The 26,682-nt window shown below is 36.5% G+C and overlaps 2 protein-coding genes across 3 annotated transcripts in view; one reads left to right on the top strand and one right to left on the bottom strand.

The window, feature by feature from the left end:
• Positions 1–2,585: 2,585 nt before the first annotated feature.
• Positions 2,586–18,687, bottom strand: LOC129255825 (uncharacterized). 2 transcript variants are annotated; one of them, XM_064096558.1, is made up of 8 exons: positions 18,600–18,687; positions 13,721–13,792; positions 11,843–12,249; positions 11,128–11,224; positions 8,793–8,956; positions 8,310–8,339; positions 5,758–5,883; positions 2,586–4,830 (listed from the first exon to the last, which is right to left on the bottom strand). In XM_064096558.1, exons 3-8 carry the CDS (start codon positions 11,883–11,885, stop codon positions 4,586–4,588), a joined length of 705 nt encoding a protein of 234 aa, XP_063952628.1. In that variant the 5' UTR covers positions 11,886–12,249; positions 13,721–13,792; positions 18,600–18,687; the 3' UTR covers positions 2,586–4,585. The 2 variants fall into 2 exon arrangements, with proteins under 2 accessions (XP_063952628.1, XP_063952627.1); XM_064096557.1 differs by lacking the exons at positions 13,721–13,792; positions 18,600–18,687 and adding an exon at positions 13,112–13,460.
• Positions 18,688–24,164: 5,477 nt separating this feature from the next.
• LOC129256492 (ras-related protein Rab-11B-like) overlaps positions 24,165–26,682 on the top strand; it is a 34,347-nt gene continuing 31,829 nt past the window's right edge. Inside the window, exon 1 of the mRNA XM_064096556.1 lies at positions 24,165–24,529. Coding sequence (XP_063952626.1) covers positions 24,490–24,529 — 40 coding nt within the window. The 5' untranslated portion in view covers positions 24,165–24,489. The remainder of the gene's footprint in view (positions 24,530–26,682) is intronic.

Genomic DNA, 26,682 nt, shown 5'->3' with positions numbered 1-26,682 from the left:
TATATTTTATTATTTAGAATTACGTTTATTCAAATTTTGTCCTCCAAGAACTAAAAAAATGCATTGACAACTGATTTAGTGCATTCGATATTTATCTCTGCAAACTTTTTTTTATTATAAGTGAGACATATTATTATCATCCATATACATGTATGAAAATATGAAATAATTTTGATTTCATGAAATAACAAAAGAAAAAAAAGGAAAGTGGGAATGTGACATCATCAGCCCACCTATTTAACATTCATTAAGACGTTCATGTAACTGTTTTTCACATAGTATTGCTAAACTTAAAATTCAATAAGTTATTATGTTTGAAATTTTGATGAAATTTTCAGCATTTTGCTTTGTGATTTTTAGTCTATTTATTTAGACATAATTATTTTCAGCTCGGAGTACCCCTTTTGTCATCCGATCAATCAATCAATCAATCAATGAATCAATCAATCAATCAAACAAACAAACAAACAATCGTTAATTAATCAATCATCAAACAATCAATCATTAAAGTATTCACTTCAAACAGTCAGTCAATGCAGTGTTAAGCAACAAATCGATCGATTTAATTCGATCTGACAATCATTCTCAATTCATACAGTCTATTAATCAATCAGTTAATCAATCATTTTTCACTAGATCAGTCAGCCACTCGGTTTAACAATAAATCTATCGAACCATCAATAAATTGATTATTCAATTTGAGTCAGTTAGTCTATCAATGAAATGAATCTATCAGTGCGACATGCTCATAATAAATATTAAGAATTAGATTGTTCGTGAAATATTGTTTTACATTATACATGTTATAAGTGGGAAAAGAATCACAAGAAGGCCATTTAGTTTCAGCATCATTTTCGCATCATCCTAGGAGGTTTGTAATTTCACATGACTACAAATGAGTAAAATTCTACATAAATCAGCATAAAATAAGCAAAATAACATTGAGGTAAATCATGATATCATTGCTGAAATAAGTGACGGGTATTGGATTGATATGCGGAGATACAAATAGTACAAACAATTTTGACATAGGCAAAATATTAAAAAATGAAACAAAAACAATTGCTGGAATACCGGGCTGGAATTTTATTGATATTATTTCAGCCGAGTATTTTAGAGGAGTCGAAAACCACTGTCCAACGATAGGGCTCTTTTTATATATTATCATTATTCTGGAGTTTGTCGGGTGCGACCTGCCTCCGTTCAAGAACACTCCGCCATCATTGTAATTTTTTATCTCCATAAATATCATTACAAAAAAAAATGGCTTTTAATGATTATGCTTAAAGGGATGGTCGGGGCTGAAAATATTTATATCTTAATACATAGAGTAGAATTCACTGAGCAAAATGCCGAAAATTTCATCAAAATCGGATAGCAAATAATAAAGTTATTGAAATTTAAAGTTTAGCAATATTTTGTGAAAACAGTCGTCATGAATATTCATTAGGTGGGCTGATGATGTCACGTCTCCCCTTTCTGTTTTTGTTATGTTATTACATAAAATCATATGTTTTTCATTTTTTCATACTTGTGTGAATAATATGTCTCCCTTATAATGAAATAAGTTGCAGCAATAAATATCTAATGCGCTAAATCAGTTGTCAATCCAATTTTCTAGTTCTTGGAGGAAAAAATTTGAATAAACCTAATTTCATATAATAAAATACAAAAGAACGAGTGGAGATGTGACATCATCTACCCACGTAATGAATATTCATGACGACTGTTTTCACAAAATATTGCTGAACTTTAAAATTCAATAACTTTGTTATTTGTTATCCGATTTCAATGAAATTTTCTGCATTTTGCTCAGTGAATTCTACGCTATTTATTAAGCTATAAAGCCCGGACCATCCCTTTAATTATTTCAGTTTAAAAATATCAGCCATCGATATGGGATGTTTAATAAAAGAATGGGATTTAATTTTGTTAGGATATAATTTACTGCAGTCATCTAAAACATTGATAGCATAAACAGTTTATTCAAACTTACATATTTCCTAAAAATTCATACAGGAGTTCCTGTTATTGACATGATTGAAGTAATTATCAAACATTTGAAACGCACTGATATAAAGTGGGAGTTATGTTCACTATACCATACATCAGGGGCCCCGTTTCATAAAAAAGTTGCCAATATTCGTAATTTTGCCATTATGGAAACTCCAATGGTAACAAGGCTCAGCAGCCAATCATGTTTAAGATTTTCATGGAAGTTGCAAATTTGTAAGAGTTGTAAGTCTTTATGAAACGGGCCCCTGAATGTGATTCTAGTTATAAGTAGCTTGAGTCTTGATTCCTATGAGATTTGGAAATGTAAGCACAAGCATATAAGTCCATTTGAACTTGACATCGACACATTGAAACAGGGAGTGCGTATTTATTTGCCCATTGTTTGATCCCCCCCCCCCCATATAATCACCGCCCCTTCAAAACCTCTATTGAGTGTATGTCAGACAATTTTTTTTAAATTATTTTTTGGGGGCTGCTTTTCACAACTTACTGCCTATATCTGCAACATTGGATGAGCTTTAACATTGTGATGAATGGGGATTTACAACCCCCCCTTTTTTTTTGGTTAGTTTCCAGGGCTCTTTTGGGCATTTTGGGGGCTAAATTACCATCACCAGTGTCCCTTTGTATTTTTCCCTAATATACAGTATAATGTATTTAGATTCCTACTGTTTGCGTAGTTATGTATGTGCTTAATACTTAATGAACCGGTTTCTGAAACACAAACCACGTTCATCGATCATTATAATTAATAAAGGTATTTAGTGAAATTTTATTAACAATAGTTCAATGGTAGCTTATTGAATAATTGTTACTTGCAGTAATCTAGAAATATACAGTATGATATTATTTCAGGTAGAAACAAGTGATACAATAAAGGGATATTAAAGGTTAAGTCCACCCCAGAAAAATGCTTATTTGAATCAATAAAGAAAAATCAAACATGTATAACGCTGAAAATTGCAAAAATAGGATTTTGAATAAAGAAATTTGTTTAGTTATTTTCAAAACAGTTACAAATTATACATATGCACAACTCAATGACATGGCAATGACCGGGTCATGTGGTCGTCCAGTGGTTAGAGAATTGGACTCATAATCTCAAGGTTGTGAGTTCGAATCCCCACTCTGCCATTGTCTCCACTTTGATAAAAAGGCCTGAGAGCAATATCTGTCGCCTATAAGGTAAGCCACCATGACTGATTAACCTAGACGTAAAATGTTTCTTAGGTAATTGGTTATATACCAGCTTGGTTTTTACCAGCAAAACGCTGTCCTGCCGAGTTCCTACGGGAGTTACCAGAAACAGAAATAAGATCGTCGATGATGTCCCTCATTTTTCTTGTTTGAATTTTACAATATTTCCATTTTTACAGATTTAACAATAAGGACCAACTTGACTGAACCATTAAAACCTAAAGCATTGCTAATTCCACATGTTCAGGGAGGAATAAAACTTGGGAATAAAACTTTGTTTTACATGACAATGAGGAGAAAATCTTAATAATTTCAAATTTCACAAAATAAAAAAGAAATAGAGACTGGGTGAGGTCTTCATTCCCCTCTTTTACATACAGACCAGGATGTGTATAGAACTGTTTAGTTAAATTAAGCGAAAGTATAAAATGTCATAACGTTCTTATTTTAAATCCGATTTTGATGAAATATTCAGTAATTTGCTTGTTGTTTTTTTTCTTTTTACTCAAATTATTTTTTTCTGGTGTGGACTTGTTCTTTAATTAATGAAAAACTTATGTTTTCGAAACATTAAAACAGGTGTATATTATTTACAGTCCGTTTAACAGATCGCATCATGGCATACGAATTGGCTATAGTTGTAACTAGTGCGTCACAGGGCAAGGGGTGACCGCCACTTTGGTTTTTCAAGGGATCAAAAAAGAAAGAAAAAATGGTAAATGAAAGGTTGAAATACGCTGGCTTGATAACTCTATTTATGTCTCTACGGGAATATTTGAAGTCATTTTTAGCACGTAGATCAACTAGCTAAACCCCTTATTAAAATCCGTGGCGCCGCGGATTTTTATAAAAAGTCATATCATGCTTTCCAAGACATGAAGTTGGAATGCATTATTTCTGGGAACATGAAGAGCCTCAGTCATCAAAGGCGTTGTGGTGTGCGTCTGTAATCCAAGCGACATGGGAAGGTATTATTGATGCACAAATTCGAGGTTCGAGCCCTGTCACGTTTTTCGGTCCAAGACGGAAGTATATATCCATGAGTGTTTCATGAAAGGACTTTTCGGACGTTTTATCTAACAAGTCCCGTTTTATTCCTACAGTTACCATAGTAACAGTGTTTCTCGGCCAAATCAAAATCAGGGAAAGTTGTTTAATCTGACAACTTGTCGGACGAAAATATTGACGAAATGCTCCCCTGATTGTATAAACTCATTGGACATAAAGACACATGCACCATCTCGGACTTCAAACCAGTCATGTCTCCACCATCTTCATGATATTACCGTTCTGACACAACCCTGTCCAATCCCGCAACACTGTAGGCGTATTTCTAAAAATTCCGATATCTATTTGCCGAAATAATGTTTCGTCATGTCGGACAGCAGCTGTTTCTCCTTCTATCTCTATCCTTGTCATATTCTTCATCGTCCTCATCAATGCTTCCACCTTCGACCATCTTATCCCGGAGGAGTTGAAGATGAGGTGGGAAAGCTGTAATGTCGGCTGATTGTCGTCGGCTTGTGTCGTACGGTTTGAGGGTCATACCGGAAGTACTTGTGCTGGATGCCAAAGAGATGAGCGCCAAAGAAACTCGAAGAAAGGCCTCGGAGACTCCTATATCGTATCCAACATAGTAGAATATTAGCGAAAAATGCATTTGCTGTTCTTTGATTTTATTAAGGCGATTTATATAATTAGCTGTCATTTTAATTTTTGAAAATGGGAGAATTTGAATTATACAAAAAGGAGACATCAATTTAGGGAAAAGATAGTTGGCGATGGTCGTTGAGATGATGATGATTATGGTAGTGGTGATGGTGGTGGTGGTGATGATGATGATGATGATGATGATGATGATGATGATCATCATCATGATGATCATGATCATGATCATGATCATGATGATGATGATGATCATCATCATGATGATCATGATGATCACGATGATCATGATGATCATGATAATGAGGAGGAGGAGGATTGTGGTGGTGGTGGTGGTGATGATGATGATGATGGTGGTGGTGGTGTTGGTGGTGTGGTGGTGTTACCGTGCTGGTGATGTTTATGATGATGATGATGATAATGATGTTGATGGTGGTGATGATGGTGTCATGTTTATGGTGGTGGTTATGATGATGGTGGTGGTGGTGGTGATAATGATGATGATGTTGGTGGATCATCATGATCATGATGATGATGAGGAGGAGGAGGAGGAGGATTGTGGTGGTGATGATGATGATGATAATGATGATGATAATGATGGTGGTGGTGGTTGTGGTGGTGGTGTTGCCGTGCTGGTGATGTTTATGATGATGTTGATGGCGGTGATGGTGATGATGGTGTCATGTTTATGATGGTGGTGGTTATAATGATGATGGTGGTGGTGGTGGTGATAATGATGAGGATGTTGGTGGTGGTGGTGGTGGTGGTGGTGGTGGTGATAAAGGTTTATTTTTCAGAAGTAGACGAAGAAGAAGTGTCAAAGAATAAGCGGAAGAGTAATAAAAGAGGAGTAGGAAGGTTAGGAAGGACAGGCTTTACCTTCATCTTTAAGTGCTGATGTTTCGAAGAAGAGTGCCCCAATGCTGGCTGCGTATTTTAGACCTTCATCAGACGATACCTGACGGCGATCTGCCAAGTCGGATTTGTTTCCCAGAACACACATTACTGTCCAATAAATAATAATGAAAATATACTTTAAGAAAGATATAGCTAATGTAAATGTAATCAAAAGAAACAGAAGACATTACTTTAAAACATAATTGAATACAATGACGATAATGATAATAATCAAATAATATTGACTAAATAAGTTATTTCCTGTGTGTCCTTGCATAAGATCCCTCTTGTAAAACAGCACAGGATTGCGCTTTATTGTTATCATCATTGTCATTTCGTTCCCCTAAACACAGAAGCTTCTTAATCTTTAGTATTCTACGATGCATACTTAGAGTATCCAACCCATGCTGTCATTCATGTATAATTATACTCAGTTATATACCTGGTATGATAGGGCCAAACGCCGAAGTAAACTATAATTATTTCTTGCCAAAGAAGTTTAGACATGGGCATGCGATTTGAACCCACAATCTTTGGAATTAGAGTCAAAATGAAGGTCTCAGCACCATTTAGTAAAGAGCATCAACGGGTAGTAAATCTTATTTATCCGTTGATGCCGACCGATGAGTCTTCCCGCGTCCATTCCTATGACATTAAGGAGTTTTCGCATGGCGACGCAGAACGCTTTCAAGAACATAGAAAAGTTATTGTCAAGTGCTCTTCATGCATGGCAAAGAGCAACTAAGAAGTCTTTGTCGAATATTTGTGAATCAAAACAGCAGTTTCGTCATGGAGTCTGGATGAACGACATATTTGCATTTTTTCGTCAGTTCCGAAACTTAGGATGAAACTGCTGTTCCGGTTCACCAATTTTTGACAAACACCTCCCAGCTGCTCATTGTGATTTGACTGGCATTTTCAATAGTTTTACTGTGTCATTGAATTCGTTCTCCGTCGCGGTAAGAAAACTCCCCATTCTTCTCGGCAAATTTATTTATTTATTGGTTTTATTTATTTTATATTGCAGGGTAGGCCTGTTCAGTTATGCAAAACTGTTTTCCAAAGGCGCCCTGCAGTTTAACAAATAACTCAACATCATAGCAATTCAATGTATGTAAAGTAAAAACAGAATACATGATGATGATGATGATGATGATGGGTTCTTGTATAGCGCCGGTATCCGCCTCAGCTGGGCGCTCATGGCGCTTGCTCAAAAATAGGAAATATCTCACAAATTTCAATGTCTTTAAACAGTGCTTAGGATCATCATTCAGTTCAAGTACTGTCCTAGTAATGCTACAATTGAGTTATTCTTGCAATAATGTTGGACATTATTAACATTATATACACATTATAACATTATATACATATAGAGTGAAATCAACAATTACTCATGAAAATATATTTGATAGTCCAGGTCAGGTATGTGCATTATCCTCCCAAAACCTGTTTCTCAGGCAAGAGAAGAATGGAAGTATATAAACTGATCTTGTTGCTAGGTGAGGCAAGAAGTTTGGTGTAATGATGATACTGTAAGAGAATAAATCGACTTTTTGTTTTTAATCAGGGGGTTGTTGTGCTTCGGCTGAGGTGTTGAGAACTGGTGGCTATTCACTATGCATCCCTTCTGATCACGGCCGCCGTCTGCGCGTCCACGCCGAAATTTGGCACGAATTGTTAGACGCACAAAAAAGCATTATTTGCATAGCCCCCCCCCCCCCATCAAATACCCGATTTCACTTGATACTTATTTATGCATATGTCATTTTTGTAATTTTCCAAATATGCCTTCATTATCAAAATTGCGAAAGTCATATTTGTCCCTATGTATTTCTTTTTTTTCATTTATTTTTAAACAAATTCTTTGTTTCATTTTCAAATCCCATATTTTTTCACGAAAAATCACCACAGTGTATATCAACCCGAATAAACTCCAAATTAATTCAGCCGACCGATTAAGAATGTAAATAGTCACTCTTTTGGGAATTTCATCTTCCATTATACATAAATTGCAAAAATTAGCTCACGTTGGCACAACATTTTTTAACAAAAATACCCATACATCCCAAATTTGGCCTTAAAGTTGCGAAAGACTTTAAAAAGTCATTAACTTTGCGGATATCTCTGTGCGTTTTGTGAATGGGCGAAGGCCTTTGGTGACCATGGTGACCATCTCAATTAAGGCAGAGTAATTAATATCTCTTTGTTAATGATGAATAGACATGGTGGATGAGGTTCGCGCTTACAAAAAATATGAAATCAAACAGACAATGATAATATCCTTTTCATTCGACTTATTTGTGGGGCCCTTTATCCCTCTGCCTTCAACCAGACTGAGTACTATCGTTGTTTTATTTTTTTCGTACTTTTGGTTTTACTTTCAGATTTCTAGTTGAACAAAATTTACGGATTATTTTTTTATGATGAACTTAAAGAGCCTTCAGTCCCTAGACCCAGGGCAGTGGCCGTCTCCAATTATTAAGTTAAATGTGAAATACAATATTCATAATACTTTATACAATGAAGCACATTACCTATTGGACCGTCGATATTTTGTTCGAGTTCTGCAAAAAGAAAGAATAAGAACCAGTTATATTCCAATATCGAATGTTAGCATGGAAGATACCAAGATAAGACAATGCCGATATAAAAGGAACTGATGCTACCTAGGCGAATTATTGAAAAAAGGAAAGATATGTTAATCGGCATGATCGGTTTTTCTCAAATACTGAACATGCTGAATAAAATACATGAATAAAATACACTGTATTTAATTATTTCATACTTGGCCATTCAGCCTGTGCTGGTGGTTAGTTCTTACGTTGCAAACAGGCATCTCATTACGCCCAAAACAAACAAAATTAATGATTAGGTAAATGAATAAGATTAGATAGATAGATGGGTAAATTAATATACTATTGTATATTAACATGCGAATGAATATATAGAATTATGAGTATAAATACAGGGATGGAATATGAATGCTGAATTGTATCTCTGTATGCTGCATCATTTACCTTCTGCCCAGAACTTCATGTTCTCAAATGTTTTAGAGTCTGTGATATCATAGACTAAGAAAGCCGCATTAGCCTTTCGGTAGTACATTGGAGCCATTGCTTTAAATCTCTCTTGACCAGCGGTGTCCCATAGTTGGAGCTTGACTCGATGGTTATCGACGTTCCTTGAGAGTCAAAGAATAAGAATACTTATTTATTTGTTTATTTACCTATTTTGAATTAATGTGTTTATGTAATAATCAAAAGACATAGCATTTATACTTATATTTTTTTTCATTTTCTAAATGAATGACTATACCAGACCAGTATTATATTCACTTCTTTATAAGAAATATATATGTATTCATTTATCCTTAATGTATTAATCAATCAATAATCAATCAGTGTTATCCATCAATCAATCATTCATTATTTTCTTCGTTCTATTGATTCACTATATCATTCATTCATTTTCAATTTCTGGAAAATAAAAAATAAAGTAATTGAGATGTTAATTGATCATTTAATTCATTCATCTCTTAATCTATCGCGTTTGTCAAATGTACTTATTATCTCCAATCGAGGACCCCTTTGCTAAACGCATAAAACCAGGATTAATCGCCCATTAACAAAACATAGGTGGCGGTAGACTACAACGAAAAAGCGTTTGACTCTACGTAGATTTATCATTTAGGTGTAGATCGATTTTCGCAGTTTTATCACTCTGATTTTAGTTCACGTTCTTTAGGATGCTGTTCTTTATATACTGTAAAATATATTACAGTAATGCATGCAATTACAATTCACTGCAAACTTAGAGGCAAATCTGATTGCAACAGATAGCTAGGTCAAAATTATTGACATTATTGACCTCCTTATAGTATACCACTGTTTACTTCCGATTTTATAGAGCAAGTTGCAGTAGCTCGTTTTCAGATTTTAACATAAATAAACAATTGATGTATCTTATTAATTCGTTCATTTATTTATTCATCTAAGACTCCATGGGCGTAACATCCTATATCAGCAAGAAACATTTTTCGTGGTCCAGTTGGCGGTGTTCAAATTTGAATCTTTCGGTTTGATAAAATTCAGTAGCGATTCAACATACAGAAATGATAGAATACAATTTTAGTTTGGCCACTTCGGAGGCAGGGAGATGGGAGGGCCTCAAACCTCAAACTTCTTCACCAGTTCAAAATGACCAAAGACTTGACATTTACAATTATACTTCTGCTTAATGTGTGCAATTAACTTGAGACGGGGATACAAACGATCAAATATATATTTTTTTAAGGAGAAAAGGGGAGGTAAAGGAAGTAGAGCAAGAAGGGCGAAGGAAGAGGGTATAAAGTGCAAGGTTGAGGCATTAATATTTTTGCCCTAACCCAACCCCATCATCCAGGGGCGTCGATCCATTTTCAAGATTGGGGGGGGGGGCAAAATCATGAATCAACGGTCCCGTTCCAAAGGCGCTCGATCACACGAAACACACCCACACACAAACACACACACATAGGCCTATATATACATATATATATATATATATATATATATATATATATATATATATATATATATAAATCATGAGAAAGAGCAACATATCTCACCAACATATTAATGCGAGTGCGAAGCGCGAGCTGAATTTTTTTTTGTATACTGACCTGAAAACTGGAAAAAGGTACCTGTTTAGGACTGTTTGTAGTAACTCGTGAGGAGGATACATATCTTACGACACAGATAATGCGAGTGCCGAGAGCGAGCTGAAGTTTCTTTATATTCTGACCCGAAAGCTTGATATTCTAAGCATTTTTGGTACCAAGGATTAAGATGGGTATCTAAAACAATAGATGCGAGCGTGAAGCGCGAGCTGAATTTTTTTTTTTTTCTATCTGAAAAAAAAATTACAGTTTAATGGACGTTTTTAATAAAGAACAAGATATATTGCAAATCGAAGCGGGAGTTCTTTTGAGGCTTAGAATTGAAAACGTGACTTCTATTAACAATTTAATCATGAAAAGTATGTGTTTTTACTACAGAATTGATGCTAGTGCGAAGCGCGAGCTGAAAATTTTTATATTACAATCTAAAAAAGCGGACATTTTGAAAGCAATTTTAAATAAAGAATGAGTTGTGTATCTCAATCTCGCTTGCTGATTTCTGTGTAACATTGCAATCTTATTTTTGCACATGCGGAATTATTGGGGGGGGGGCAAAACGATATGTTTGCCCCCCAATATTTTCATTGGTGGGGCGATCGCCCCCCCCCCTGCCCCCCGAGGATCGACGCCTCTGCCATCATCAAAATTACCAGGTGCACGATTTTGTTATTTTTCGAACAATGGTGGATGCTTACATTTTGAACGTGAAGAACGATGCCCCTACGGTCGGACTAACTTGAGAACTGAAGATTTTCCCGACATATCTCACAACAATGCTCGTCTTACCCACACCTACAATGGAACAAAATTGTTGGGTAAGATTATCAGGTATATTTCAGAATTGATTATGAGGGAAAAATAAAAAGGCATTGGTCTCAGCGCAAATTTGTCCAATTATGCCACACCAGGAAACAATATTTTCTCCCAATCCATTATAAATCATCTTCAGATACCATTACACTGAAATTTTACTGAATACATGTAGTCGAGATATAATTTGAGTGCAGACTTGTATATTGATAGATATCTTAAAAAGATCATGTTTCCATCATGATGAAACAATATTAAGGCCGTGCAAGTCCACTGAAACAATATGATGATTTAAATCAAAGTACGTTTAACAGTGAAAAATAAGGAAAAGAACAAAATGCATAATGGGAACATGTAAGCGAGTGACATCGTTCACTCACTCATATTGCATAACGCCTTCTATATGTGCAATTTGTGAATAGGCCCGACTATCCAAAGAGGCCGTATATACAGTCTTAATTGTTTTAATTAGATTTTTCAATCTTATGTATTGGTTTAGCACTATTCAGGTTGATTTGATATTATTATGGACTTTGTCATCATTCATATATCCTGACAATGAATTCAAACATATTCAAACAGTTGATAGTTTTAACTCACCTTCTTTGCCCAAAACGACGACTTTAGCTTCCAAAGCTTTCATGATCTCTCTTTTGTTGGAAGCACAAAATGTTTGGATTAACCTTCTGGTACTAAGGCTTGTCGTTCTTGATCATTACCAAAACCAGACGCCAAATTCAAAAGCATGAACAGTGAACATCAATATCGACTGATGAGTTGATTGTGCCTAATGACCTCATACCGAATTTATTGTCACAACAAGGTTCTAAAGTTCTATTTTTGCTTGTACTTCGACACGAACCTTTTTAAGTGCAGATATTTCGAAATATGATATTGGATTGTCAAAGTAATTCCCCGATGTTTGTCCTGGTAAAAATTGTTTTATATTTAGAAGTATTATCTTTGGTGGAGGAGTCTCATGATTATCCACTTAACTAGCCGAGTATCTGAAAATAGAATGATTCGAAACTAAATATAATGAAGCAGAATTCATAAAAAGCTAATTGATTATTGAGACCATTTAAAGATAAATGAAAATTGTTTTATGCGAGTCATGTATTATGATCTTTCAATTATGATTAACAATTTATGATAATATCATAACGTCAGTTATATACCCACCTCAACCGCCATTCTCTCACTGTCGAGGACCCCCCTAATTCAATATTTAGAGGTTTAGAGGTAATTTTCCAAGAAGACCATGTTTTGTCTACTGGTTAGTGATTGTACAATAGTGTAGGCCTACTCTCTTTAAATAAACTATTTATTAGATGGATGCAACTGATGTTTTTCTCTTTTTCTTTAATTCCTCTCTTTTCTTCTCGTTTTCCTATTAGGTATTTATCTACATTTGCCACTCTCCACCCAGGTGGGTTACCAAGGGTGAAGGATTAGCTGAATGCTTGCGCGCTTGATCATGGAAGCCATGCTAAAGCAGGAGTAATACTGCGCTGAGAAACATTGTATGAAACACAAGTTGCATAGAATTTCTTACATGTCTTATGAGAAATTCTTTCGGAAGTGATAACATTTATAACATGAAGTACGAGGAAACTCAAATGAAGACATATTTTCCGTTTCAATCATATACCTGTCGATATAAGGCGTACGCCTGAATAGAAACATCTATCCGGCAGTGAATTATGATGTAGGCATGAATAGACATAACTTGCTTTTTTTCTTACATAACTTGTACCCAACTTGTATTATCAATCGCATGCAATTTAGGTCGAGAAAGCGAATGTAATTTTCTGAGTTTATTGAGCAAAACTGAATCAAAATTGATCAAACAAAGAATGTATTACTTACCCTCCGGACTATACCTGAGTAGTCAGATAAAAGATTGGCCGATTCGTCCAAGTCATCAATCAAAATTCCATATCATTTTAGCAAGTATATCTAAATATAGGTTTTTTTATTTGAATTAACAGATATAGAAGAGATATTCTTCCAGGTTAAGTCCGTTAAGAACCGTTTTTATTGTTTTTTTTAAGAACAAGTGCAGTAGTATCAAAGTGAACAGAAACCAATGATCCAGGAGTTCATGAGTGTAATGGTGGACTTTGTTCTCGCAAGATTATTGTCAGTATTTTAATAACGAACTCGTGTCATTTCGTAGTCCTCATCCGCAAGTAGATCAACAAAACGTGTTGAAGTCAGTCTATGTTTTATCGATGACCTAATAAACATTGATGACTCTTGTAATTACTGTAGATAATGCGATAATAGAATAGACGCAATATTGCAGGTATACATAAGGGTCGGTGCAATTGAGGGGGGGGGGGTGACTACATTTTTTTCGTCAGTGAGAAAAAAGGGATATCATGCAGTCCTTTTTTTTCTCCTTTTTCCCATTTAACCTTTTTATCCTCTTTTATTTTCATTTTTGATCAATTGAAAATGATGGAGGCAACCAACCTGTCCCCTCATGTGGCGTCGTCCCTGCGATGTCCTTGTAGGTTGGTATAGACCTTACTATACTCACCTTCACTGTATGGTGAAAATAAGAATACAAATGTTAAGCATAGAGAACATAGGCGAATATTTTCATGACTCTTGTCAAAATCGTCGGGTTTTTTTTTATTACCAGAATTCGAAAAATCATTGAGGGCCTAGCTATTAGAGCAGGGGCGGCGGAGAGAAGTTGAAAGTGATGGGGGCACAGGGGAAAAGGGCATCTTTTCTTTCGAAAATGGACACTATCTAAAATATGGCTGTCTGCAGAAATTTTTCGCGGGGGATCACGCGTTAACTTTTTGGAAAAAAAAACTCGAAGCGAGGGAGCGAAGCGACCGGGCTTATCATTGAGGCGCTTTTTTATTTTGTTAAGTGAAATTGATGGATTTTTTGCATACTTTTGGTGAATTTTGTGAGAATCTGCAGCAAAAAATGTGAGTTTTCAAAATTTCGGGGGGGGGGGGCTGCGTACGGTCATGATCTTAAAACAAAGAAAAAATGACTTATCTACCCAACTCACATGACTCATGAAACTTAAGGCACGAGGGATTATTTTTACAAGTTTTTTTTTTCATTCATTATGCACTTGCAGAATGTAGCAGAACGGCGCTAAATAAAGAAACCAGGCGCTCATCGGGCACGATCAGAGTTGTTTTTCAGGACAACTTATCTGATATGAAGAACAGGCACCTATGAGAAAGCGAAGAGGCACTCGTTTACACATAATATGTCCTGCTCATGTGAAAGGGGACAGAACACGTTCGTAGAGGGCACTTTTCTTAGGTAAAAAGGGGCACTAATACCAGAAAGGGAACCTATAAAAAGACAAATGGGCACTTGCTAACGGCATAAAACGGGTCTTTCTCAGGTGAAAAGGGCACAGGACATGTTCGTGAGGGGCACTTTCCTTGGGTAAAAAGGGGCACTGATACGAGAATGAGCACCTATAACATGGCAAAAGGGCACTTGCTTAACGGCATAAAATTAATCCTTCTCAGGTGAAACGGGCACATGACATGTTCCGTGAGGGGTGCTTTTCTTGGGTAAAAAATGGTACAGATTCGAGAAAGGGCACTTACAAGAAGGAAAGGGAGCACTTGCTCAGACATAAAACGGGTCCTTCTAGGGTGAAAGGGGCACGGAACACGTTCGTGAGGGGGAATTTTATGGTAAAATTTGGCACTGATGCGAGATATGGCACTTGCTAACACATAAGACAGGTCCTCTTCCGATGAAAGGGGTACAATACACGTTCGTGAGTGGGCTTTTTTCCTGCATAAAAAGGCACTTTTTCAGTGCTTCAAAAAGTGGGCGCACTGTGCACCCCGGCTCCCCCGGACCCCCCCCCCCTATATTAGAGTCAACACTATTCTTATCAAACTTGACATAGTATTTTCAATTAAAGTTGAAATAAGAACACAATCACAGATATTGCGATCTTTAGGGCCGTCTGCACCAGCCCGAGTTTTCAAATTAGCGCGCTATTTCTGATCTGGCAAATTATCTTGATCTGCAATCTCAAGATTATTTGTAATGTGAACGCAATTATCGCGCTAGTTCGCAGGATTAATCTCGAGATTGCAATCCCAAGTCAACTTGGGATTATTTGCAAAATAGCTCGCCATTTTACGAATAATCCCGCTAATTCTCAGGTGCAGACGCACAAAAAAAATTGTACGTTTCAATTAAAAACAAGCATTATTGCAGTCAAATTATACTGGATTAAACTGTCTGTTTTGTGTGGCATATTATTACATGTTATATTTTAGTACCGAGTATAAGACACACACCCAATGGGCTTGTGCCAGCAGACCATAATAATACACCTACGACATTCCTTTAAGACATGAAAAGAGGAAAATAGCCATGCATAAAGTGTATTTAATCGATCAGATATTCAAGCAAATTTGAAAGTAAGGATGTCGAATATACAATTGATTTATTTTAGGAAAGATGTCGCTTTGGTAAAAAAAAATATTGCTTATCTCGGGCCCCTCCTCTCCCACATCAGAATAAAAAACTATATTGTCATATATAGCAATGTAGGTGAGAATAGACAACAGTTGAAATAAGAACACAATCACAGATATTGCGATCTTTAGGGCCGTCTGCACTAGCCCGAGTTTTCAAATTAGCGCGCTATTTTTTTTTTTTTTTTTTTTTTTTGGGGGGGGGGGGTGGGGGGGGGGTTATAAATTCCCTGCACGTCTGTTTACCTGGGACATGGGGAGGGGGTATATCCCCTATGCTTTGCAGTTTGCACAATATAAAAACGCTGTATGAAATTTCATACAACATTGTTTACTATACAAACTTTACAGTAGTTGTCTATCAGTTTCCACATTTTTAACATTTAATCTTCAATAACTTAAGCATGGTTGTTCAGAACTGTTAAACAACTATGATGATGAAAAAAAAGTTTCATGACCAGAATGAAGGAGGAAAGAAAGAAAATAAAATAGAATAAATGTTCAGGATGAAATATTTTTTTTGTATTAGAAAGGTCAATATTTTTGCTTGCTCGCTCGCAGCTTTTTACAAATTTTGCAATGTTTATACGACATCATTGCCCCCCCCCAAAAAAAAAAAAAATATCCCTCACAGAATACAATATTTTGTGTCAGTCGTCCCCCAATTAACCAAGAACACCGATCGGCACTCATGGGTTTGGTCTCAAAATTTAATCGTTGGAGAAGCTTTCCTTGTGCGACAATTTATGATTTATTTTATCAAAATCAAGTGCACGGTCCTCTCCTGTATTATACACGCCCTCTGTGGTAAAGTTTGAGAAATGTCTGTCGAAATAAAGCTCTTCCACAGAAGACTTGATTTATCCACCTCTTCGATCTCGGCAAGCCTATATGACTTTACCAAATATATTTGTTGCTTTTATTAAATCAAATTATCTTCAGGATGATTTTCATATTCTGTTTAAAAGAAAAACATAAAAAGCAACGCTTAAAGGGGCAGTGAACTGTGTGTGGTCTCTCATTGACTGTGTTTTATCTACTAATACTACAGAGAATAAATTGACCTATAATGTATTCGTAACAAATGTTTTGAGAGGAAAAGTAATTGTTTTGCTACTTGGTAACATAATTATTGCGGTATAAATTAATGTATTGAGTAGGTAATTAGCATGTTAACATTCAAGTGGGTCTATATTACTAGACTACACTAGCATTATGGGTCAGGAAACTGGCCAGGCATGAGTAGTTGAGAACTCGAGATGGTTCGTATCTACTTTAAAGTATCAAGTTTTCACCATTCAAGTCAAAATAAAAATGAAATAAATAAAAAAATATGTTCAGTGGCGCTCATAAGCCTATGGGTACCTCTCAGTGTACGCTTATTCAATGGTATTGAATTGAAGTTTATTGTTATAGCCTGATAATCGTACTTGACAGTTGCGTGAAACGTCGAGTTGCATAATAATGTGGTCCCGAATGTGGTAAACGCTTCGTCTTGGTTGCAGATCTCAAGAGCGTCGATAATAGGTCCATGATAGGAGTAAGCATGTGTATCATCACGATATTTATTAATGGCTGTCAGACTCAGAGGCCGTTGAAAGTGGGGCAGGGGGAGACCGGGGGAGGCTGCTGCCACATGCGGAAAGATCAAAACCAGATAGTCCGACATTCATTGACCCCCCCCCCCCCCCGCGGTGCACCTCCCGGGTTCCGCTTCCCCGTGTCTGTTGAAAGTTCATGAGATGATGAGTACAAAAAAGTGCTTAAAGGGATACTCCGGGCTGAAGATATTTATATCTAAAAAAATAGAGTAAAATTAACAAAGGAAAATGCTGAAAATTTCATCAAAATCGGATAACAAATAACGAAGTTATCGAAATTTAAAATTTAGCAATATTTTGTGAAAATATAGTTATATGCACGTCATCATGACTATTCTTTAGGTGGGCTGATGATGTCACTTCCCGGCTTTCCCTTTTCATATGTTATTACATGAAATCATAATTGCTTCATTAAAATAATGATGTGTCCATTGTAATGAAATAAGTTGCAGCAATAAATAACTAATGCACTTATTCAGTTGTCAATCCAATTGTTTAAGTTCTTGGTAGAAAAAAATTTGAATAAACCTAATTTCATATAATAAAATAATAAAATCTGACATCATCAGTTTGCTCATTGAATATTCATGAAGACATGCCTAGAACTGTTTCACCGGAATAATGCAAATCTTTAAAGGAGAACTATATTGATTATGAATGTGGTCTCATTATATGTCAATGGAAAGGTAATGATGTGGGGATTATCAGTGGGTCATTCAAAAATAACGAAAATAATACATAAGGTGAAAATCGCCGATTAAAAAACGCTCAAAATGCCTCTCCGAAATATGCCTCGCATCGGTCTCTGAATTGACTTGAATTTGATGACGTCACTTTCTGTACGAGATGCGTGATTGGCTCTCCCACGTGAAGCTCCACTTGCATGCAAAACCTGTTGCGAGGGTACGTTTTCTCCACACTGTCACTGAATACCATGATCACGAAATGAAAGAAAACCCAGAATTTTATCTAGATTTGGATTTTCAAATTGATGATTTTGAAGATGAAGAGAATGATGATGAAATGAACAACAAAGTGACGTAGTTGGAGGTAAATTGGGGGAATTACGCCGATGATGATGAGTCGGACAATTCAACTTGCAACACGATCACATGCCGATTCGCTACCTAACTCATGCAGCTGCTAAGTGCTAGCTATACACCGCGCGGGCCAAATGGAATTCATGAAAATGAATTACCACACTGTCCAGACAGAGTCTCTTACCTCTGTGACTATGAAGAAGGAAAATAATGATAAAACTGTACTTACAAACAAGTGAATGTAATCCGAACCTGAAGGCATCTCAACGAATAGCAGCAGACGATATGCACCGACGATAAACTTCATGTGGCTGGGATAGATTGTCACTCGTTCTGTTAGATGTAATTTTTATCTCATTAATTTGACAAAATTACCAAACTCGGGGAATTATTTATCTATATAAAAATATAGTAACATCTCGTATTATTTTTTAAATTACGATAAAACCTTTTAAAAGCTCGTATATGTGATCGTAATCAAAATCACAAACATGCCGTATTGCTCGCTCGCCTTGGCTGAGAGAGTAGATCTATGCACGTGTTGCACAGCTCTCAATCAAGCTACGCATGTTGGGGATCTTTTACATCTAATTTTAATTTACCTCAACGTTTTCCTTCAAAAAACGTTTTATCGTAATTAAAAAATTATACGAGATGTTACTATATTTTTATATATAGATAAATAATTCCCTGAGTTTCATAATTTTGTCAAATTAATGAGATAAAAATTACATCTAACAGAACGAGTGACAATCTATCCCAGCCACATGAAGTTTATCATCGGTGCATATCGTCTGCTGCTATTCGTTGAGTTGATTTGCCTTCAGGTTCGGATTACATTCACTTATTTGTAAGTACAGTTTTATCATTATTTTCCTTCTTCATAGTCAAAGAAGTAAGAGACTCTGTCTGGACAGTGTGGTAAGTCATTTTCGTGAATTCATTGGCACGCGCGGTGTAGCTAGCACTTAGCAGCTGCATGAGTTGGTAGCGAATCGGCATGTGATCGTGTTGCAAGTTGAATTGTCCGACTCCTCATCATCGATTCCCCCAATTTACCCCCAACTACGTCACTTTGTTGTTCACTTCATCATCATTCTCTTCATCTTCAAAATCATCAATTTGAAAATCCAAATCTAGATAAAATTCTGGGTTTTCTTTCATTTCGTGATCGAAGTATTCAGTGACAATGTGGAGAAAACGTACCCTCGCAACAGGTTTTGCATGCAAGTGGAGTTTCACGTGGGAGAGCCAATCACGCCTCTCGTACAGAAAGTGACGTCATAAAAAATCTCCAATTTCGCGGACGTAATTCTGCGTGTTTGAAGCATTCAGAGAGAGAACTTTAAACTATCAATTTACTGAGTTCCATCGGTCTCCATGATAAATGATGTACACCATCGTGTTCTCCTTATTTTCTCCTTTGATTTGATATATGATTCTCCATTTTTACGATTTTCAATATATTTCTCCTTTAAAATTCAATAACTTTGTTATTTGTCATCCGATTTTGATCAAATCTTCAGCATTTTGCTCTGTGAATTTTACTCTATTTATTGAGATATGAATATCTTCAGCCTGGAGCATCCCTTTAAAAGGTTCCTTTGTTTAAGGTCCCAAACTGAGGTAGATAGACTATACAGCCTATATACAGGCCCATGCCCTGTCTCTGGCCAGTATGCCCCTATATATATCACAGGCGTAAATCCCGGGGAGGATGGGGGATGAATAGGCCTATATCCCCCACTTTTCAAGACAGAAACGATATTTGTTTAATTATCAAAATGATTAATACTACTGTTCATGCGTGGATTCATCTTTGAATGCAGTCAAATTGCTTAACTTGGCCCAATTTTGCATTCTAACAAAATGCAAAATTTCCTCGCGCGGTCGATCCGCTCTCGCGTTCAATAATATAGTTCTTACAAGAATTATATAGGTTATAACAAATCCCTATACGTTTAGCTTATTGCAAAGGATATTATCCGCTGCATCATGAGAGTATGGTTATAATAAGTCCATTTATGAAAACCAATGGCTTTCAAATATGGCTATAACTGATCATAAACAAATCAAAACCGATCAAAACATCATTTTTAGTGAATGTATATGTGTGTGGGGGCGGGAGGGGTGTCATATCCTGGAATCTTTGTGGAAGCGGGAGATAAAAACATTTTGTACAAGTTAAGCGCCAATTTGAGATACTGATTGCATTGACAAACTCAGTAAAACACAGACTCTGTATATCGATCGTACAGTGCCTCTGAGGCAAGGCAGGACATAAATATTTCCCCCACGCTTTACAATGTCATCCGTTTATAGAAGACTCTAATTCACATCTATTAACGTAATTAACGATCTGATAAATATTAATTTTGCTCAAAATTTTGAATGTTGCATCAGCTACCATTATAGTCTTAAATAGTATTCTAAATATTTCCTTTCTGTCATTTTTTTTCCTTTTCATTTGCATAATTGTGCTACTCCACATTTTTTAGAAGTTTATGTTATGGTTATGTGATGGTCTATACTCATTTCATAAAGCACCCTCATTGCTGATAATCATGATCCCATTTTTTGTTCATTTTCGGTGTCACCTTTAACCACTGAGCAAATGAGTTTTCATTGAACAAAATATGAACTGTTTAATCCTTATTTGCTCTCTATTTCTTTCTCCCTTTTTTCTTAAGTTTACTTTATTGATAATCTACCCTCAGTTTATCATCCTCGTGTATTTTTTATGCATGATCATTTTAAACTACTGAAGCAACTTTTTAAAGGCTTGCTCACTACCCCCCCTCTCTCTCTCTCTCTGCATTTCTCCAACAATTACTCACCCATTGAAAGACGAAATAGTCATCATTCTGTCTATCGTGATAGGCCTTTAATTGAAAGATGTACACATTTACAGTCGGCCTATACATTTCCCGTGACGTGCCTACACATCACTTGAAAGAGGTTTTTGGACACCATTCGATCTGTAGTCCAACTACTGATATTTGCTCGCTCGCATAATGATATCACAACAAATCCGTTACATCCATCGACACTGAATGCTGTTAACTGAAAGATGTACCGATCGACGGTTACCCCTGTAGTTGTATAGGCCATTGCAAGGTCATGGCCCTAGCCGGGGGTGCTGGTTCACTCACCCCCAAGATTTTCTTTCGGGGGGGGGGGGTGCTGCGTGCATTAATTTCCTAAGGCAGCACCTCCAGGAATTCTGAAAGGAGTGACAAAAATTGAGAAATGAAATGACCTTATACCCATCCCCCTCGCCCATGGGCGGAAATCCAAGGGGGACAGGGGGACGCGTCAGCCCGACTTAAAATAGTAGGGGACACAATATCAAATGTCCCCCTACTATTTTTGGTCTTTTGTGATGAAAAGAAATACCTCATTCAAAATCGAAATAAAACATGTATTTTGGACGAGATGACGTACGTCTTTAGAGGTGATAACCTTTTTTCTTTTTTTTTTGCTTGTCAAATTTATTTTGGTCGACCTTTCATTTGGGGTGATAACCTTTTTTTTTTTTTTTTTTTTTTTTTTGCTTGTCAAATTTTCCAGCCCCTTGTCCCCCTACCTTTTGGGAGAGATTTCCGCCCCTGCCCTCGTCCTTTTTTTTATTGTCGAAATTCTTTGGACCAAAATGACCTTTATTTTGTAGTGATGCTTGACAAAAAATGCTTGTATAATTTTCATCAGAACCTTCAGTAAAACAAAATCGTTTACAGGGCCCTGCCCTTGGTGTGGGGGTGACACCAACATTTTAGCTGCTGTCGATCATCCCCCTACTCGGACAGGATTTACGCCAGTGTCCTACATACAGGGGCGGATCCAGCCTTCGCCAATAGGGGTGGGGGCCCGGAATTTTTTCAGCCATATTTTCCCCGATCGGCCGCTCGAAGATGATTTTTGCCGGGATTTTTGGTTTCTTTGAAGGGGTAGTCATAATAGTCACTTCTTAGCTTTATTCTAATGAATAAACATAAATATATAATACCATAATCCTTATTTATACAATGTTAGCGCAAAGCGCGAGCTAACATTTTTATTGGAAATATTATGTTTTTTTTTCTAAAATCTTGAACATTCTGGGCAATGTTTGTTATCCTGAAAAAGATGTGTATGCAAATGAAAAATTACTACGAACGTGAAGCGCGAGCAGAATCGAACTGATGGAAAAGATACTGTTAAAGACTGCTTGCAGTTAGCCATGAAGACGCTGTACATATTTTAAAAATCAAATAATGCGAGCGCGAAGCGCGAGCTGAAATTTTTTGACAATTTTACCTAAGGAATGGAAATTCTAAGCACTTTTTGTAACTTAAACAGAATAGGTATATAACTAAACAATAATGATGCGAGCGCGAAGCGCGGGCGGAAAAATTCGAGATTTAAACCTACTGAACGAGACACTCTATTAAGGTTTTGTAAATCATGACAAGGATGAGTAAGTGAGGATCTTCCTTACATTAATAATGCAAGCGCAGAGCGCGAGCAGAAATTTTTTATATACGTTTTGAACTGATCGAAAATGTACCTGTTAAGGACTGCTTGCACTTAGCCATGAAAACGTTTCATATTTCAACAATCAAATAATGCGAGCGCGAATTAAGCGCGAGCTGAAAATTTTTGACTTTTCTTCATAAAGAATGTAAAATTTTAATCAATTTTTGTAATCGTGAACAGGATTATAACTAAACAATTGATGCGAGCGCGAAGCACGAGCGGATAAAATCGAGATTTAGACCTAAAAACGGGACACTCTATTCATGTTTTGTAAATCATGAAAAAAATGAGTAATAGGGGGTCTACCTACATTAATAATGCGAGCACAAAGCGTGAGCGGAAAATTTTTGATATTGTGATCTGAAACTGGATAATGATTCAGAGAACAAGTTGACTATCTGAATAAACATGCGCGCGCGTGTTTCATATTTAGACCTAGAATCTAGGCATTCTTAATACATCTTTTATTATGAAAATCAAAGCGAGCGCGAAGCGCGAGTTTAAACTGTTCGATTTCCGATCTAAAAAAACAGTTATAACTTCAGCTCTATTTTTCAAGAACTTTGTAGGAAAATTTTGAGGTGGATATGGATCGCACTTAATAAAGAGCTAATATTTTTAATTATTATTACTTTCAGTTTTAACATAGGACCGGGACATCCTTAGGACATGTATATGAAAATGATGACTGTCTTCCTATTTCTCTTGCTAAGTGCGAGATGAAACAAAATGGACAATTTAATCATTAAATTAATATCTTATTCATTAATGCATGAGGGCGCAAAATCTGATGATAGAAAATGTTAATATTCAGAACATAAAACTGACATTTTACAAATCACTTTTTTTAATCTCCATATTGAACACAATATGAAAATCACCTAAAAAAAAAAGTAAAAGGCAATGCGAGCGCGAGCGAAAATTTTATACAGTGACATGAAAGATTCTTTTTATTTTCCAAGTCTTCCCCTCATCTTATTTTATTAACTCATCTTCCTCCTCTCTTTTCCCTCCTTTCCTCCTTTCCCCCCTTTTTTTTTCTTTCCTTTTTTTCTTTTTTTGCTCCGCCAATAGGGGGCCCGGGCCCCTCGGCCCCCCCCCCTGGATCCGCCTATGTACATAGACCTTATAATGGTATGGAATATACATATCGTATCACAATATTTCTGTACTCTATTAATACACGTAGTTTTGCAATGATTGCGAACAAAAATTATAAGTTGCCCCAATAATTTAAATGTTTCTAGACCTATTCGTAAATTACGTGTGTGCATATATTGCAATTATTTCGGATCGCGAATGTGACGTCACACTACTGTAGGCGTTAGAAGCCGCCATTGTACCGAATTCGAAGACTAATGTCTATCTCAAATAACTTGGAGAAATCGTCCAAATCTAACGACATCGGTGAAGTTTACCCTCTAATATTGTTTTGATATTCTAATTGATAACCAATTCGAAACGATTGGATTTTTATTGATCAGATTATTGCTCATCATTTTATGTTTATTTGGGAATCCCTACCGGTGACATATCCGGAAGTCACTTCTCAGGGGCGTAACCGAACAGGTTGAAAGAATTTACGAAGCGATACAATTTACAAGATGGGCACGAAAGATGATGAGTACGATTATTTATTTAAAGGTGAGTTTTTAGTAAAATGGTATGTGTCTGTAAAAAGCGTAACTTTGTAGCTTTCAAAGAGTCTAGCGTACGTATTATTACAGTAAATCATTGTGTCTAATGAAGACCGGTTTTGTACGCTGTTGCACCAGTGATAAGCCGACATAAACCGTGTACGATACCCAACGTAACGTACATGTACCGCCTACCGGTACTGTCCGGACGTACAGATGTCAATTGGGCAATGCTGTTGTGCTGATTTAGAAAATTTGTCGTGAACGAACGATGATCAGCCGCTAGACTAGACAGCTGGCAGCCGTCTGTTTTGAGGAGTTTTTCAACATTTTTTATTTTTTTAATTTCTCCTCGTACACAGACGGCTCGCTATCGTGCAACGTGCAGCCACCATGATTAGGGGGAGAACAATTATGAATTAATGCAAAATCCCCCCGACGGGGCACATTTTTGTCTTTATTTCATAAAAATATTGAAAAAGAGTTGAACCAAAATAGAGTAAGAGATTATTCCGTTTTAGTCTGAAAAGCACCAAAACGGGGAAAAATAAACTTAAAAGGGGAAAAACAGTGACTTCGGCTGTCGCAACTTCACTTCCCCATTTTATCCTAACTTAAGTATAGTCACGTATTGTATTACCGGACACTATTGTGATTCCGGACGCGCATATAAATGCGTTCGAAAACAATTTCGTACCGTAAGACTTCCGCAATTCATTTTCACAGATCAATACATAGAACAAGATTGCAAAAACAAGGCGAAAAAATCAAATTTCTACCTTATTTATCTCTAAAATGACAGAAAATGCTTAAAATATCATATAACATAGTTTTGCATTAACAATTGAATGAATTGATATATTTTCTAACAGAAATATGGGCCTGATTTTCCGAATTTCAATCTCGTCGGCTCCTTCGATCGAATGATGAGGTGAGGTGTATTGTGGGTGATCGTCGACCGCTAGTTCTCAAGGTACCGTGCGTGAGGTTTACCGTGAGTAGACCCGTCGACGATCGGCTGCGCATCGATAGAACTTGATGAGCGTCACGATACGAACGAGCACTGGAAAGTGCCATGAAACATGCAGCTAACCAAAAAATAAAAAATAAATTAAGTTATCAAACACGAATTTATTACCAACATCTGTTCAGATTCGATATAAAAAAAGCAAACAAAAAGTTAGAATTTATTCATGATGTGATATAAGAAGAAAAAAATCACAGAAATTTATTCTTACATCATTGTAATCAAGGATATCTTTACCCGTCCGGCGCGCGTCCGGAATCATGATGTAATTTGTCGCGCACGAAAATAATTGTTTTTCGTGGAGGGGTATGCGGCAAGTGCGATGTAAAGAAAATGGTTGGTAAATATAAAATAATTTTATCATATTAATAATTTTCATAATATTTGGAATAGCAAGTGCGAATTTTTCTTGATTGTATTTCCTCTAGTTGTCATTTTTAAAGCACTGAAATAAAGGTGTCCGGCAATAGGATACACTGCCATACATAAACATGGCCATTGAGTCCCCTGTACAGATCGTGCTATAACTTTGGACTCTGTATTTGGTGAGTGGAGCCACCGGCCAACATAGTTCAGCAGAACAACCAACATAACAGAGACCGAAGCTTTTGGTCTACCGCTAGACTAGATTAAGAACAGTCACGTCATTGAAGTGACAATTGCAACATGTATGTGATTGAAATATCTGATCTGAGTAGCCAGGTCCCAGCCCCAGGAGGAACTTTGTCGTAACTTGGACAGTTGAGAGTAAAAATCATTCACTACCGGTATAAACGTCCGCGGTTAGAATGTAGATCTAACACTAAACAGTTAGTGTATGATTTTTACTCTCTTCTCTAACTAAACTTCTAAAGTCCAAGTATAATCAACAAAGTTCCTCCTGGCTAATGTTAGTAATAGAATGATGGGGAGACCTCAAGCTGTATGCACTTTGGTTTACTAACAATAAGCCCTACATGTATGCCAATTTTAACAATTTTTTTTCTCACAATTTGTAAATATCCTAGGCCTAACCCAGAAGAAAATATCACAAAACTCACTAACTTGGGTATAATGTTAGATCTAGGCCTAATAGTGATATGAAAATCCCAACGTATTTTCTGAACTCTTCTTTATTTCGCTGCCCTAAGTCA

The sequence above is a fragment of the Lytechinus pictus genome, chromosome 3 (assembly GCF_037042905.1).
Source record: "Lytechinus pictus isolate F3 Inbred chromosome 3, Lp3.0, whole genome shotgun sequence".
NCBI classification, from domain to species: domain Eukaryota; kingdom Metazoa; phylum Echinodermata; class Echinoidea; order Temnopleuroida; family Toxopneustidae; genus Lytechinus; species Lytechinus pictus.
The sequence above is the reverse complement of the archived record's forward strand: the minus strand, read 5'-3'. Positions and strand labels throughout refer to the sequence as shown.